Consider the following 16,873-nt stretch of genomic DNA (forward strand, 5'->3'; position numbering starts at 1 on the left):
CCATTTTTTCCAAATAAAAGCAAGGCAGAGGTGGAAGTTGAGATGAATTTTAAAACCCTACTTTGCCTGTACGGTCTTCTGCTTTAAGAGCTATAGATCATATTGTGTTTTCAGGCATAATTCAAGTAATGTGAATCACTGGCCAGCTGTCTTTTATGAAATAATTTGCAAAAGTTTGATGTTTGAGTCAATGCATTCTTTTCATTAGATATTCATGTATTTGGAAATGTGCCTCATTTCTGAATGATTCCTCTTCAATTTATATGATCTTTTATTAGGTTGATAGACTTCTCCTTTATCCAAAAATCTGATCAAGCAGAGTCTTGAACTTCACAATACTATAATTTGCCAGCCCAGAGTGGTGGCCATTAATTGCTGCTAGCAGGCGGTCTATAAGAGTTACAAATTGGAGTTGTGATTAACTATATTATAACCCTTTTTAATTGGGTGGAATCTTAAACCTTCCCTTTTGAGTATAATCAATAAAGCACGTTTTTTGTTGCATGTAATTTGAAATTAGAAGCATTTCCTGTTTAAATGTAATAGCCTCTTGGATGATTTAAATACTAAACTACTGTTCAAGAAACAGTGTCATTAGTGTATTTCAAACTTTGAGATGATCCCATTGTATCAGTCCAAGATTGTCACAGAGATTGTAAATCTGTGGATGGTAGTAAAAGCTTTGAGTAGTGGTATTAGTGAATAGTTCTTAAAACAAAGATTTGTACTGACGCTTACTGTGTACCAGAACTATGAAAGCTAATTCTAAGCTGTCTAGTCTTGATAAAAAAGTCTTTTGCTCAGTGGCCTTTAGAGAACAAAGAAGTAAAGTTTTACTGTCCCTGTAAACAGTGGTTTCACAGGTTCGAGGAAAGGTTACTTTGGCTCGCTGCATTTACTTGTTATGAATTCAGTAGTATATGTATTGAAATATGGTTTTAGCAGCTTTATGTAAACTGGATAAGAGTAGATTTAGAATAGATAGTAGAAAAAGTATTGCTTTTCTATAGCAATCTTAATACAGAAGCCCAGCTAATGGAACACAGGGATGTTCAAGACCATATTATTTCAACTGCGGTAGATTTAAAAGTGACCAGAGTCCCTCACTGACTATTTACTAAAAGTGTTCAAAAGCATTTGATAGTTCTCTAGTCCTAATGTTTTCATTATTTGGGAGACAATACTTTTTCTTTCTTTGAAAAGTCTGACAATTTTCTCTCTTTTCCAGGTGCTGGAGTACTTTGTGGCACTGAACTTGTCCTTGAGTGTATTTTACCCAATGCAACTATTTGAAAAGTTTGTACAAGAAACTAAGTGCAACTGACTGTTTCTACAGACTTGAAGAATCAGAAGAAATAGTTCAAAAAAGCCCTCATTCTGTCACTGAGAGAACCGGTGGATATACTTGCGGTGATGTGTGAACACAGATAAAATTGAAAAATTGCTTGTGGAAAAAATATTTTTCCTGGCAGAGGTTTTTTAGCTTAGCAGACTTGTAAGCACATGTTGGAGAACTTCAGAAGTGTCCTTACTGTGATTAGTGAGCATCCCCAAAGAACTGAACCTTACATTAAAACACATAATAGGGAACAGAACATAGGAAACATGCCAACTCAGCCTCTCTTGGCATACATGGATGGACCGGATGGAATAGCCAGTACCGTTGGTGCACAGATGGAGAATAATGATGCCTCAATGACAATAAAAGGAACAAACACAATTTCTTACAAAAGCTTGCAAGAAAAGTTTCTCATGCAAGCTGAAGGATGCATGCCTCTGGACTGCATGTTTTGTGATGAGACTTTTAAACATCCTGAAGAACTTGGTAAGCATGTTTTAACTCAGCATAGGCCAACTCTTTGTGAACCAGCTGTCCTGCGTGTTGAAGCAGAGTATCTTAGTCCTCTAGATAAATGTCGGGTAAGAACAAACTTGTCTTCATCAAACAATGAAAAGGACAGTGAAGAACTTAGCTGTAAAGTTTGCGGACAAACATTTGATGAGGCTTTTGACGTCGAGGCGCACATGAAAAAACATAAAGATTCTTTTACGTATTGGTGTAATGTATGTGGAAGAAGATTTAAAGAGCCGTGGTTCCTCAAAAATCATATGAGAACACACACTGGAAAGCCTGGTTCTAGAAACAAGCACCAACAGAGTTCTGAAATGCCCATAACAATAAATGAGGTGGTGCAGGAGCATGTAACTGAAAATGTAACGTCACCTTACAAAATTTGTATGGTTTGTGGTTTCCTATTTCTCAATAAAGAGACTTTAATTGAGCACAGTAAAGTGCACACCAAAGAATCAGTACCAACTGTTGAATCTAATGCAGAGGAAACGTCTCAGAGAGAGGAATTTTTTCAATTCTTGAACTTAAGACCAAACGTGGTTCCAGAAAATGACAAATCGCAAAAACCTGTGAAATGGATAGCTGAACTAGATCCTTTCAACACATACCAAGCATGGCAGCTGGCTACCAAAGGTAAAGTTGCAGTTGGCCATGGCCTAATTAAAGAACGAGGCCATGAAGTAATTACAGACAATGATGATTCATCTTCTGATAAAGAAGAACTTGGTGAAATTTGGAATGCAAATAAAGGTAGCCATGCTGAAACTACAGGGAAGTCAAAAGTAAATAAAAACAGCGGTTATACAGGGAATGGTAGCTTATCCCAAGACAAATTGAAACATCCCACTGGTGAAGTGCCTTCTATGGAGATGGATTCTAAATTGTCCCAGAACAAAGAGAAACCAACACACTGTTCAGAGTGTGGTAAAGCCTTCAGAACATACCACCAGCTAGTCCTTCATTCCAGAGTACACAAGAGAGACAGGCGGACCGATGGAGAGACTTCAGCTGCTTCAAGGACGTGCTGTGCTGATATAATCGCAAGTCTGGATGAAAATGGAGCAGAACGAATAGAAGGAGGCTCTGAAGATGGATCTGAAGATGGGCTTCCAGAAACACTTAATTTAGGTGAGTAGCATTTTGAGCACATTAGTTTGAAATAGATGTTACTGTATTGTTTAGGAACTCTTCAGAGGCAAAGAATGCATCTTGCCTTTCTCAGTTATCTTTTCAAAACTTGGCCAGAGATATGAAATGTTGTGGTGGGGGAAGAGGGAAAGAAGGGTTCTGACACCACTGTTTGGAGATCTTTGAAGTTGTGTTGGGCCTTCTTGCAGCTATGATTTGGGTTACTGGAATCATTTAAATACTTTCAGTAATCAGTCTGGGAAAAGTCACTGTTTACTTACCTCTTTCTCCCTTTCTTTCTTTCTTTTTCATAACTGCAATAGCAACATTCTCAGTTTTACTGGGTGCTTTTGAGTGTTGCATATCCCTTCTTGTCCAGCACGTTTTTACAAATATTTCTGAAGAAATCATTGCAGTTTCACTTTTTTCCCCTGCATCTTGTAAGAAAGGGCAGAAAATGTCCAGTGCTCGATACCAGCAGTTCTTAAGATCCTGAGAAGTAAAGAATAATTCCAAACTTTTTCTGTCAAACTGCAGGTTCTATGTTTCTTTTGAATGGTATGTAACTTGAAAACCTAAATGTCAGAGCCAGAAATTTTAAATTAGTTGTGTAAGGACATGCATGCAGGCTATTAATATGTGGATGTCATGTATGTAAGGAGGTATATATTTAACTCCTCTTCCTTGAAGGGTTGCCAGCAGTTCTCTTTGTCAGAATAGATGGGCTCAATCTGTATGTTACCCAGGATTAATTCTGCATCTCACAGTCTTAGAAAAACAAGTGATACTGAATGATTCCTTAATTGAAAAAGATTGCATGTCTGGGGACACAAAGGAATAGCAGTGTCTTCTAGCTAATCTAGCACTTGTCTGTGTGACATGCTTTGAGTCTGCATTTAAAGAACAGACACTTGCATAATCTCAGGAAAAGACACAACGTACAGAACGTCCTGGCACACACAACTGACTTTTCCATTTCTGGTAATGTGCAGCCCTTTATTTTGCCTCCAGTAACAAAGGAATGGAATTATTACCTAATGTTAACTTGCTTGTTTTGTTTCTCAGTATCTTATCCTAAGCTACAACAGCTTTCATTGTGAGATGCTGAGTCATGCTTATTGAGACATTATCTGTTTGTTTAAAACAGCTATGGCTTGTCTTAGCCATAGTTTAGCCATACTTAGCATTTTCACTATAGAAGCTTTCCAACATGTAGGAACTTCACAGAACCATTTTAAGCTATCTATTATGTATCTTAACGTCTTAGTCAAGCAAAACATCTCCTTCCTTCTCACTGTAGCTTTCTAGTCAGCTTTGACTTGGATAGTTTACTGAAGTTGTCTTGATGGTTTTTTTCAATTCAACCCGCCAGAGAGCATGTTGATTTGAATGGTGTGTTGTATGTAAGCTTTCTTCCCCTTCTTGTTAGATATTATGCTGTACTTGCTGCCCTCCAGTGGTAACTACCGCTGCTTACACTTGAGTGGAGCTAGTTTTTATAATTTGTTCTTTGAATACAGGTTTCACAGAACTAGTAGCCCCTGTCACTTTCTTACTCCCATATTTGTCAGAGCTTAAGCATTAATGCTTCTAGTGAAAGAATATTACCCATTAAATCTTAAGGATGTTGTTATACAGGCACGACACTCAATTGATTAACAGAGAAATAATAACAATATTGTAATTACTAAGAAAATCCATCTTTCTCCTCGCCTTCTTGTGTTTTGCCATGGTGCTCAGAGCAAGTTTACAGTCTGTATTGTCATGCTCACACTAAGTCAATAAAATAATAAATAAAAGAAAAAATTTTTAAAATTTTAAAAATTCTGTAATAAAATAATACAGTTTATAACCGTTGTGACTTCTTGAGATGGGCCATTCTCCATCAAGTTCCTGTAGGTCAGTAAAGTTGTCTTTTTTTTTTTTCTTTGAGACCTAGTTTTGCATCTTGTTTGTTCTCTGGGTCTTTGTTACAGTCACTAACTGCAGTGTTACTTTACACAGAAACCTTTTTAACTCTCACTCTGATTGCTAAGTGTGCAGCAGTACAGAACAAAAGATGCTCATAGATGGTAGGAGTTGACAACAGTTCATCATTCTATGCTTTTCCTTAAAAAAGACAGTTAAGATAGTTACTTAGTTTTAAATGAGACTCCAAATTTGCATTTGCTCTTCATAATATAGCTATATTTTCTCCCAAAGATAAAAATGAAGATGGTTTGGAAAGAGCAAAAGTTAAAAACCTTGGAGCCTCCAGAGAATGCAGCTATTGTGGAAAGTATTTTCGCTCAAATTATTACCTCAATATTCATCTCAGAACTCATACAGGTAAATGGGCTTCACCTTTGTGGGAGGGGAAGGAAGTCTGCTGAATCCAGTTTGGATGGAATGTTTGGTTTTGCTTAAGAAAAACAGAAGTTGCCCTCAAAATTATTGATATTAAGAACAAACTTTTCTCTAATGCTAAAAAAGAAATTTAATAATTCCAACTGAAATTTTTTAGGAAGAATTAATTATTGGCATAAGTGTAAATCTTTTTGATTAGGACTAATTACATTAAGTACTGTTAAGAACACAATATATTTTAAAACTTGAATTAACTTTAATTCTTTCTGGTTTTAGCAGTCTAGCAAAAAGTTTTGGGTTTTGTGTTTGTTTTTTTTAATTTTATAAAAAAAAGGCTATTTCCCAAGTACTAAGATGATTCTCTGCCAGTTGCTGCTACCTGGGAAAAAACCATGTCTGTCTATCAGTTCAACTTTGTTTTCCATAACCAGGCAAACTCTTCCTACTTCTGTTAATGTATGTCCCTGTTTCTTTTGAAACAGCTCTATTTATAGATGAACTGTAACGTTTGTGTTGTTGAATAGCATGCTTGTGGTATGATCAAGGGCTACAAATTGTTGGAGTTGACCCACAGTTATACTGCTTGCTTATCTCTGCCAAACATATTGTCATCTACCATCTCCATACATAGCCAACATGTGGAAAATATCTTCATCGTAGCCAGAAGATGTCACTGTAGTTAGTAAAAGCAGTAAGATGTAGTTGTTTAAATGATTTAGATGAGTTTGGGAATTATGAGTATGTGGAAGGGGAAAGAAAAATCTGTTTTACTGTTCTGCGGTCTACATTATTCCCTTGTCTTTAATTGTATTCAAGACTTCAAATTGTATCAAACTTATTTCCTGATAAAACTGTGTTTCAGGTGAAAAACCATACAAATGTGAATTCTGTGATTATGCAGCAGCACAGAAAACTTCACTGAGGTATCATTTAGAGAGGCATCACAAGGACAAGCAAGCTGATAGCACAGCAGACATGAAAAGTGACAGCAAAGTTTCATTACAGTGTCAGGAGATGGAGCTCTTGCTGGCTGCTGATGGTGCTCAAGAAACCAAAAATTTGAAGAAGCTTTTTGATTGTGCCAAAGATGCTGGGGGCTTCCCACCTACCAAGCAGCAAAAGGAGGTTCTGTTCTTGAACAATGCAATAGGCAGCACAGTCCTTTCAAAAACGAAAAATAATTCTAGGGAATTGAACAAAGGTTCCATTTGTAACAATTCAAATCAAACACACAAGAATGTGTCCACTCCTTACCTGGAAAAACTAAAGGCTGAGAAAGAAACAAAGGAAACTCAGCCCAGTGTTCCTCATAAAAGAGAGAGGAAGACTTCTGTGGCATCAGAGGGAGATGATGTCCAGTATGTTTGTGCTTTCAGGGACGGAAAAAATGTGAATGATGTGCAAGAGTGCACTAAAAACTACAAACACAAACCTGTGGTGGATTCTCAAGAAAAGCCCTTGAACTTATGTATTAGGACTTCACAAGAACGTTCAGTTGCTTTAGCTGGAGGCCTGCCAGCACCCGTCACCTGTCCATTTTGTCCTTACGACTCACTTCACCCAGAAGTCCTAATGGTGCACCAGAGACTGATACACAAATACCATCCTGACACCGTTAACAAAAATGTCTGTAGAAACAAGGCTGTAGCTAAAGCCAGACGCACTGGATGTCCTCCAGCTCTGCTTGGTAAAGATGTGCTTCCTTTGTCTTTTGATGCTAAAAAACGTAAGGCTTCCCCATCTACGCAGCAAAAAGTGGTGCAAACCAGCAAAGCTAAACAATGTCACCCTCCACAGAACAAAGTCCCTGTCTTTTCAGTGACTGACTCAAGCAGCACAGCCCCAAGTAACCTCAAGTTTCTCAAACAGCAAAGTAATGTTGGCGCTCAGGCAAATAACTATAGACAACCTCAGCAAGAAATGCACTCCAGTTCCAGTATCTCTCCAGTATCAGACAGAGTAAAAAGATCTGAATCTAAAGTAAAAGCTCTAACTGTCCCAGTGTCTCAATCTGGTCTAGTAAGCAGCAGTATGAATGGGCCTCTCGACTCTCACCTAAATGAACCTGCCTGGTCTTGTCAACGAGGAAGAGACTATATTTGTAGTAAATCTGTGACCAATGTAAATCTAGACTATGGTGAAACGTCTTCTAAACGAATGAAACCTAATGTGTTAGCTATTGAACATAATGACTCTCCAATGGATACTTACAGAAGATACGAAATGAGCAGATTTCGTGTTGCAAACAGATATGCAAATCTGCTACCTCAGGAATGTGCTCGCACCAAACCTGCATCCTCTGTTTTGCCAGCCAAACAAGGGCTTCTGAATTCAGATGATGTCGAACCTCCTAATGTATTGACTGTTCTCAAACCTTATGAGCCATATAGCTCTGGATCACTTTACAGTTCTGGTGGATCTAGCAATGGCCAAGTAACCAGCTCTACAGTAGAAGGTACTGTATCTCCTTCCTAGTTAAATGTCTTACACCATTACAAAGGAAGGTAAATGAAATATGAATAAGTGCGTACCCACCTTGAAACGGAGAAAATAAAGCTGTACTTAGCATTTCACCAAGTGCAGTCAATGCTTGGATTTTAAACTTAAAATCCAGGTTCACCAAACTCAAGGCTTGGGGAATTAGGCATGGAAGGTCTGAATTTTAAAGAGGGGTTTAAAGTTCCTCAAGTTCCCTCTTCCCCCCTGCCATGGGTCTCTGATAGCAAATATCTATTGTTTGTTCATCAGAGCACTCCAGACATGCTAACTAATCCTGGATATGGAATGAGCCTTTCTGCTTAATATACAAGAAGTCTTGAACCATCTGGAATATTAATAAAACCTCTTACCAAAAAAAAAGCTGTCATGAACAATTGTTCCCTTCAATTGCAGAAAAGGATGTATTACAAATCATAAAACTATGATTTAAATCTTATACTTCTGTTCTTCAATGGGTTTTTATAATGTTTAGTAGGAACAGAATACTTTGTTAAATCAAGACAACATATTTCTGCTATTCTAATTATGGTGTCTCATTGCAATAAATAGTAATGCTTTGTGGAAAATTCTGGGCCTAGCAGAGATAAATGTTTTGTGATGTATTTGGAAAACTTTGGTACTTTTAGGAAATACGTGGTTTGCGTGTTTTGTTCATAGTGTTTTCAAAACTTAGCGGGAGGCCAAGATTAAAAGATGCTAGGTGATATTTAAGCAGTTGTCTGACTATTTGTAGAAGATGGTATTTATGACTTTGAGCTGAGGTCAGTATGGATTTAGCTATAAATATAGGACTTTGAGTTTTGAAATTAAGAATCTATTATAAAAATGAGTAATGTGTGTGTGCTGTGTAGTCTTAAAGTCTCTGCTAAGTTCTTAAACTCTGAATACTCCCATTCTCTAGAAGTAGTAAGATCATTCTTCTGGAGTAGTCTGGGTTCATAACAAGCAGGGGGTGTTACCTTAGGTCAGAGTGAACTGCAAAATACTAAATCTGCATTTAGTTATGTGGCAAAAAAAATGTATTTGCTAATTCTGTTCTGGTCTTTGTTTGCTTGTTTTAAGGTTGTGGGCTTCATAAATATTCAGGTTTGCTAGTGGGTTATGGAAGGATGAAGGAAAGCGTTACAGTTCTATTTCTAGTTGGGGTAGGGAGTGGATAAAGGAAAAGCCAGCATCACAGTTGACTCACTGAAGTGATTGTGAAATGAAGTTAATTCTCAGTTTCATGAATAGCATTGTCTGTGTACCATGAATTGCTATGAGGAATGTAAAATGGGCACTAGATTATGCACAGAATGCAGAGGGATGGGCAGAAGGACAAATGTTGTTGCTGTCTTTTGATTCCTAGTGATCTGAGAGAATGAAATACAGGTTTTTTTCTGAGCACAGAAGTCATTCATGCAGTTGTGGAATTTACAGTGCTTTGCAGCAAGACTTTTTTTTTTTTTAAACTAATGGTTGATAGCCACTAAGTACTTAATGTGTGATTTCAACATTTAGTGGAGGACATGGCTGTCCTTAAGGATGAAACTGTTAATTTGCACTGACCGAGGACTTGTGCTTTGTGATGTTGCTATCTGTTGAGCAGATAGAACATTCACGATTTTGAGAGAATGCTCTTGATGTTGTATACAACCCTATTAATTTTCATGAAAACAGGAAGGGGGAAGTTACGTCTTGCAGCTTCAACCAGCTAGATGAGTAGTCTGTACCCTGAGGACCAGGTGGTGGGCAGTGTCTTGCTGCTTTCCAGCATTAATGTATATTGGGGATAGGGAAATTCTCTTATTTTGCCAGTAGTCTTAGTGAGGTTAGCCACTTGAAGTAGCAGTTGATGCAATACTATTTTTAAACAATTAGTTCATTGGAATCCACCTTGTTCTTCTTTTGAAATCTCCACCTGTCTGCCAGAAAAATCTCTGCGGTAGGCTTTTCTTCCTCTTCTTTGGTACAAGCCTGGAGACAGTAGCCTGTAGTAAAGAACTTTCTACTGTTTCTTGTTATTTACAGCTCTCAAAACTATGGCTGCAACTAATTTGACAGTATTGTTGTCATGGAAATGAAGATTTCATTGTTAGTTGCACAGTGCTGTCTCAGGACAAGAAAAACAACTTTTTATGGCTGTTACCTACATTGGAAAGCCTTGTGAAACAAGACCCCCTCTATGGGTTTTCTTAGCAACTTCAGTAAAAGCTCAGTGCAATAAAATGTAGGTTTTTACGGTTAATTTCCTAGGCTTCTAACCATTCTGCCTAGAAGTACCCAACACAAACCTTGATAGTTGTCTGATAGGGTAGAGGGTGGCAGACAGGCAAACTTCTCAGTATTAGAGTATTGATGTGGGTGGAGACAGCGAAGATGAGGTTCTGCAAATTCTTTTTTTTGTTAAAAAGCTGAAGTACAACTGTTTGTCTAAGAGTTGCAGCTCCTCAGAGATGTATTTTATAAGATACCATATGCAAAGTACTGCAGGTGTAGACCTGCAGGTTTCTGCAGTCTTTTTATTGAACTCTGGTGATATTATAAAACATGATGTCAAAACCTTTTTTAAGGGCCTGTGTGCCTTGTGGCAACATTATTTAGGTCCTATGAACATGTTATGTCGCATGTTAAATGCTGGATCAAGTTGTCATGAGAATATGTTCCACTTGGCAAACTTGATTAAAGCATGATGCCTTCCGTTATTGCTTGTAAGCTCTGCCATTCTGTGTTGCCCCGAAGAGACAGAAACATTCTGAAACCACTCAGTTTGTGTTATTTTCAAATTAGTTGCCTTTGCAATGGCAACATGCTATCAAGGATAACCTGTTGGCTGATTGATCTGGCAGAGGCTGCAAATTAAAGACAATTGCTCATGACACACTTCAATGGCTTTGTAGATTCTGTTGAAATATTAATTTAGCTTTGCCATTTTAATTTAATTAAAGCTTGCTAGGTTTTTTCAATGCTGCATTTAAAGCTTTCATGGAATATGGATGGCAGTTGGGCTTTTTGTATCCTGTGGGAGTAATGATGATTGACTTTTTTTCCTTAATTTTATGAAGTGTTTTTGACTGCTTGCTTAAGCTAATAAGACTTAATATGGAACAGGCATTGATTTCACATATATAAATTTGAATTAATGGTCTCAGATAAACATGAAATTACCTGTATACTAGGCTGAGAATTGCTTAACAAAGGTCTTCAAGTAAATGTATATTAACACTTTAAAGTGTCACAATTGCCGTATAATCTGTGATGGCAATAATGTAGTATACCTGTTTCTTCTCAAATATTCATATTTAAAAATTCATTTTTCAAACAAGTACAGAAGCTGGATATGTGTAGGCATCATGCTGTAGAACGTACTGCAGCACTTTAACCTTCTTAAAGTGAAGTCTGCTGTGTGAGTTAAGCCAAGAAATTTCTTTCTTGCAAATGAGCAAAATCTGGAGAGATGGACGTCATGTGTATACACCTTAGAACAAAGTTGTTAAATTAATGCTTTTCATTCTCCTTGTATCTGGATACTGAATTTCATACAATCTTTTAATCGGGCTAGGAATAACTATTGTCTTGGGCCCTGCTCGTGAGATGATTTGTGGTAGTATCTCTGGCGTGGGATTCTGGGTGCTGACATAGACCTGCTCACAATTGAATGTCTGACCAATTAGATTAGCAGGAGATAATTCTAACTCCTCTCAATTATTTTTTTTGCCAGGAAAGAGATCAATGTCATACCAACACTTATCTGGCAGTGTGCTACAAAAGCGAAGTTACGAAAGTTTCATTGGTAATGCACACTTCCGACCAAGTGACAAGAAGAATTGACCATTTACTTCAAGAAATGGTAAACTAGCCTTTTGAACTAATTGTTACTTAAATGTTGCATTAGGTACTCATAGCATCAAAGGTTGCTGCATAGCATGATGAGAGGTTATGAAAGTCTGAACCAGAACAGCTGAAAATACAAACTCCCCCTCTCTTACAAACCAACCAAATACTGGTATAGCAGCATTAGTTATTCTGAATAGTGGTAATGGCTTGCATAAGAAGTACATAAATGCTCCTTTTCTAAAAGAAATGGAAGGGCTAACAATAGAGAAATATATTAATTAGTTACAATGCCAGTGGGAAGTGTTCAACAAAAGGGCTCTCCCCTTAAGTCAGTACTTGAGGGTGGGGGAACATTGTGTGGAAAACTAGAAATGAGAGGAAGTGCCTGTTATCACAGCTCATGAATCCTATGAGAGGTTATGTTGGTTAGTCCTTCCTGAAAAATGTAGACATTAGTCATTTTACAACTTCTGAAGATTGTGAGGATTACCTCAAACAACAAGACTCTTTTTGGTGGATTATTTCATAGAGAAGTAAGGGTTTCCTGATGGCTCCTTGACAGTTTATCTTTGTGTACCAAAGATGTTATTCCAAATAGTTTTTCTTTTGTTTGAGGGGTGGGTGTAGCCTCTTAGGGAAACAGGTCAAGTGAAAAGAATTAGCCTGGTGTTCTGAATTCCCATGCTTCATCTCTTCAGTTCTATAGCTGTATCTCAGAACTGAACAGCCCCATTGTGTTTGCAACATTCTTAGCTGCTAAGGAGATAAGTACTCTATAAGACTATAAATAAATACATCTGTATGCTTTCTTCAAACCCAGAGCTACAGATAATTTTTCTCATTCAAATTTAAGGAGATATGTCTTGAATGCTATAGTGTGTGCTGGTCCAGGTGCTGTTTTATGGAAAGATTTTTACATATCTGGGGAGCAGAGCTATCTGACATCTAGTTGACAGCTTTTAAAATACTTTGTTTTATTTCTCGATATTATTCTAATCTTACTGCTTTTATTGTTCCCCTACTAAGCATGTTTTTGTGTAGTTCTGCTTTTTTAAGCTAACTCAGTTTCCTGCCTGTATTTCTACTTGGGGCTTGAGTATCTTCAAAAGTAGACTTGATTGCCAGCTTTTTATTTGTCAGATAGAAGACATAGACCTTATATGGCAATATCAGTTTCTAAATACACTCATGCAAGGGTGTGGAAGAAATTGCCTTCTTGTTTTAAAGATACTCCTCACAACAAAAAAAAAAAAGTGTTGTACTATCATAAAGTTGTATACCAAAACCTATTTTTTTTTTCTTTTTTCCCCTAGGTCTAAGGAGACAAGTACCTGTTCTATGGAGTTATACCTGCAGTTTATCTTTTGAGGAAAAATGAATGGTGAAAGCTACTGAACTAAGCTGTGATTGTACTGTATAAGAAAAAACACTACAGTTTTATAATACTGGTTCTGTTAACATTTTGTACCAAATAGCCATAAACAGTAGTCTAAAGTTATGAAGGTGTGTGGAGAATGTATATCTTGACATTGACTTTTGAGTATTTTTCATTAGAATTAATTGACCAAATATTAGGTAGGAATTATATTTTTACATACTTGAGCGCTGCTGAAGAGTTTCTCTTTGAAAGAATATATAATCGTTGCACCTCAGGTAAATTTGTAAATACTGAAGTTGAAATCCTGTTGGCTTAATGCTCCTTCTTCGTAAAGTTTCTCACCTGTTTTTTTTTCTGTTGAACTATGTTAGTTTTTTTAAACAACTTCCAAATAAACTGTCTGAAACTGTCCAGTTTATAAATGTTGTGAACATCAAAGCAATGGTGCTGACATAATGCTGATCTGCCTTGTGTATGTTAGGACCATAATATGTTGGAGGGATCCATTTCCCTGGGTTGTTTCCAGCATATTTTTAAATGCAAGGAAGAGGCAATACTTGACATTTTGGATTTCTGTGTGGCGTTCCTGAAATACGGTTGGGTTCTTCTCATGGCATTGGTTGCCGTTCTTCAGAGAAGCCTCTTAAACATCTCTACGAACATACAGACTTTTAAAAATACCTAGGATTTGCATGAGAAACGATACTAATCTAAATGTTTCAAATGTTTAGTTTTGTACTAAACTCAATACAGTTACATTTAGAGGAAAACTACTTTGCACCTTTGTCCAAACTGTAAAGTCACAAACAGACCTGCAATATGAATATGGGATCTACAGACTTCAAAAGGGACGTGGCTATGGTGTAGCCTGCCTGACTGTGCTTGGAAGCTTCTTGATGTCGAGTTCTAGCATCTACTGGGTGTTTAAAATAAGTGAGAAATAACCTGTAAATGGGAGAATATCTCCTTTTATTTTTTTGTGAAGACGACAAGAGTTTTTTCTAATGCACATGCAGTTTAATTTTTGTAAAGGGAAGATGGCCAGTTACCAGCCAGTAAAGCAGAATTGTTGCATATTTTGACTTGCGTTCCTAGTTGCTTCTCATAAAACCTGTAGTTAAGAATTAATTTCTTCTGTACCTGGCTTTGACTTCCATATATTTTAGTAAAACAAAAAATGAAAAATTTTGCACTGTTCATTTTGCGCTCTTCCCTCATACAGCAAATGTAAAATAGCAAAACCTAGAAACTCTTGTTTTTTCATTATGCAACTTGAGATGTTCCAGTTGTATGTCTTAGTTCCTGTATATGGGACCTATTTTTAATGTCTCTGTAAACTGGCGATGTAATGAAGTGCTGTGTATCAGGAAATTGTACACTATTTACCTTTTTTCCTGTTCATAAGCTGAGCCATATGTACATAATCTAGATTTTTGTTTTCCTAGTTTTGCACTTTTATAGCCTATTTTTTGAAGATGAATTCACTTGGAAAATGGTTAATCTATTTTTTTGCGTGATCTTTCAATGAATCTTATAGAATGCATGCTGTAACTGTCATCTGTGTACCTTATGGGGTTCTGTGATTAAAATGTACAGGGCTGGTTTTTAAGATGTTTCAGCAAACAGACCTAAGACTTGTTTGTTTTTAATCTCCCTTCGTGTGGTACAGTTTCCCTCAAGGCTTTTTTTAGTAGGTATCTTGGGGATGGAATAAAAAAATGGACATGACTATTTCATGGCAGCACAGCCCTGTACTTCAGAATACACTTTGCCCATCAGTATTAACTATTGGGATACTACTGGTTTGTATGTTTCTATGGAAATAACAGTGCATATATAGAGGTACAAATTGTTGATTTTTTTTTTTGTTTATGTATTTATTTCATTCCATTTTGTCTTATTTTAATTGTTGGAACCGGAAGTTGTCAAGCAGTAGGCACACGTTACTCATTTAATTTATAATGTATTTCACTTTAGTTGAGTATATTATTACATGTGGATGTAAATATAGACTCGGTGTTTTGCAAAACTGGTTTCTGTGTCTTGCTTTTAAAGCTTAAAATGAGTTGCCTGGAATTTTGTATTTGTTTGACCTTTCATCGTACTTGCACCGCTGGGGGAGGGGGAAGAAGGAGAACCTGCCACCAGCCGAAACCAAATTCATGCCCTGTTCAGTTACTTATATGAAAATACTGAGTCACTTCCCAAAAAATCAGTCTGTGAAGCTTAACAGGAAAAATCTTAAAATAATGAAGAAACTCTTTGTTTCTCTCTTTCAGTTATTTTCCTTCAAGAAAGGAAATTTAGTTATTGTAGGCATTTTCTGTGGTCATAAAATTATGAGGGGAACATGTATTTTTTTGTGAGGTTTCAGAATTTTTATGGGTGTAAACTTTGTGAAACCAAATACATTATGAAAAGCTTCTAGGTCTGATGTGTTCTTGGAACTTGACTGAGGTGACAGAGCTTGCCACCACCTCTGACCATATTCCTAAACTAGATTCTGAGCTTGGAAGACAGCTAGAAAAGACTTGTCAAAGGCAACTCCTCTTTGAGAGAAAGGGAGCTCATCAGCTGAGACCCCCAATATAAATCAACTGCACTTGAGGGCACTTGTGAGTGATCACAGCCTCGTTGACATCACAGATGAAGCTTTTGGTTCCTGTGCTAGGCTGCCACATGGTACCATGATAAGGTTTGTAGAAGTAGGTTAGACTAGTTTCTTGACTGAAGTAAAAGCGGTGCTGTTGGGGAGGATAAAAGCTTCTAAGTGTAGTTGCTTAAGAACAAAATGATGGGGGCTGTGGATCTGTCATTCCCTTTGGAAATAAGTTCTTACAGAGCCTGTGGTGCACAAATGAGTCTTGGAGTCTTGCTGCTGAAGGTCTTCAGCTGGGCTTAGGGTAACATTCAGTGCAGTGCTGAACGCCGGTGTGGTTAGACAGGATACAAGAGGTAAGCGTGAGCTTTGGAAGTCATCTTTACTGTTAACCATGGCTTTCCTTTGGTGCCTCTTAGGAGTTCTAAGGGTCCTTCTTTTTGCCTTTAGTAGTTTCAGATAAGCCAGACCGACACAGTCAATATGTATTCCAGTGACTTTAGGTATCAGATGCCTACATTGCCATACCAATTTGTGAGTTATACAAGCTGTCAAATTAAAAGTCAAATTAAAGAGCAAATCTCACTGACTGAGAAGGGAGGCGTAAAAGATGCGGAACCAGTACAAGGATATTCAACTGAAGGTTGAAAAGTCTTTTTGGCTTTAAGTCTCTTGCATCTTCAAACAGTGTGGGATTTTGGAGGTGTTCTTTTCAGTACTACCATGCCTGCTTTGTCATATAATTGATTCCTCAGTTGTAAGCTACATTAATACTGCTAAAATTCCACCACCCCCCCCGCCATTCCTTTGAGATAAATGTTATTTTCAGCTGAAGTTGGGTTAATGGAAAAGCTGAGACTCTCTTTGGGAGGAAGGCCAAAACCAAGAAGAAATGGAGCCAGTGAAGAAAGCTAGGGTGTTGTTTTCACTGTTGGTGTCAATAAAGTTGCTCTAGCTGAGGGGTTAGTGAGATGTGCTCCTCCTGACTCACGGTGTGCTCTGGTTCTACCCGCCTTGTGCCAGTGAAGCCCTGTGATAACTGGTTTGCATAACCTGCAGAATAACAGGTTCTGTTTGTTACCTCCAAGCAGATTATCCGAGGACTTCAAGTATTGTCTAAAACACTGGAAGGAATAACTAAAATATGGTGTTTCTCTACAGTTGTAACTGTTCAGATCAGCATTGTAAGTATTTGTTTGAAGGACCTTGCTCCTATGCTTTTAATGAATTACCAGTTAAGATACATAGTCAGACT

General features: G+C 37.4%; 1 protein-coding gene across 2 annotated transcripts in view; it reads left to right on the forward strand.

Moving 5' to 3' along the window:
• Positions 1–15,048, forward strand: part of ZNF217 (zinc finger protein 217) — a 28,617-nt gene extending 13,569 nt beyond the window's left edge. For both annotated transcript variants that reach the window (XM_074888195.1, XM_074888196.1), the window contains 5 exons: positions 1,229–2,980; positions 5,183–5,308; positions 6,189–7,781; positions 11,526–11,654; positions 12,955–15,048. In XM_074888195.1, the coding sequence (XP_074744296.1) occupies positions 1,504–2,980; positions 5,183–5,308; positions 6,189–7,781; positions 11,526–11,635 (3,306 nt within the window). In that variant the 5' untranslated portion in view covers positions 1,229–1,503 and the 3' untranslated portion in view covers positions 11,636–11,654; positions 12,955–15,048. The remainder of the gene's footprint in view (positions 1–1,228; positions 2,981–5,182; positions 5,309–6,188; positions 7,782–11,525; positions 11,655–12,954) is intronic.
• Positions 15,049–16,873: the final 1,825 nt, after the last annotated feature.

Source organism: Strix uralensis, chromosome 18 (genome assembly GCF_047716275.1).
Source record: "Strix uralensis isolate ZFMK-TIS-50842 chromosome 18, bStrUra1, whole genome shotgun sequence".
Classification (NCBI taxonomy): domain Eukaryota; kingdom Metazoa; phylum Chordata; class Aves; order Strigiformes; family Strigidae; genus Strix; species Strix uralensis.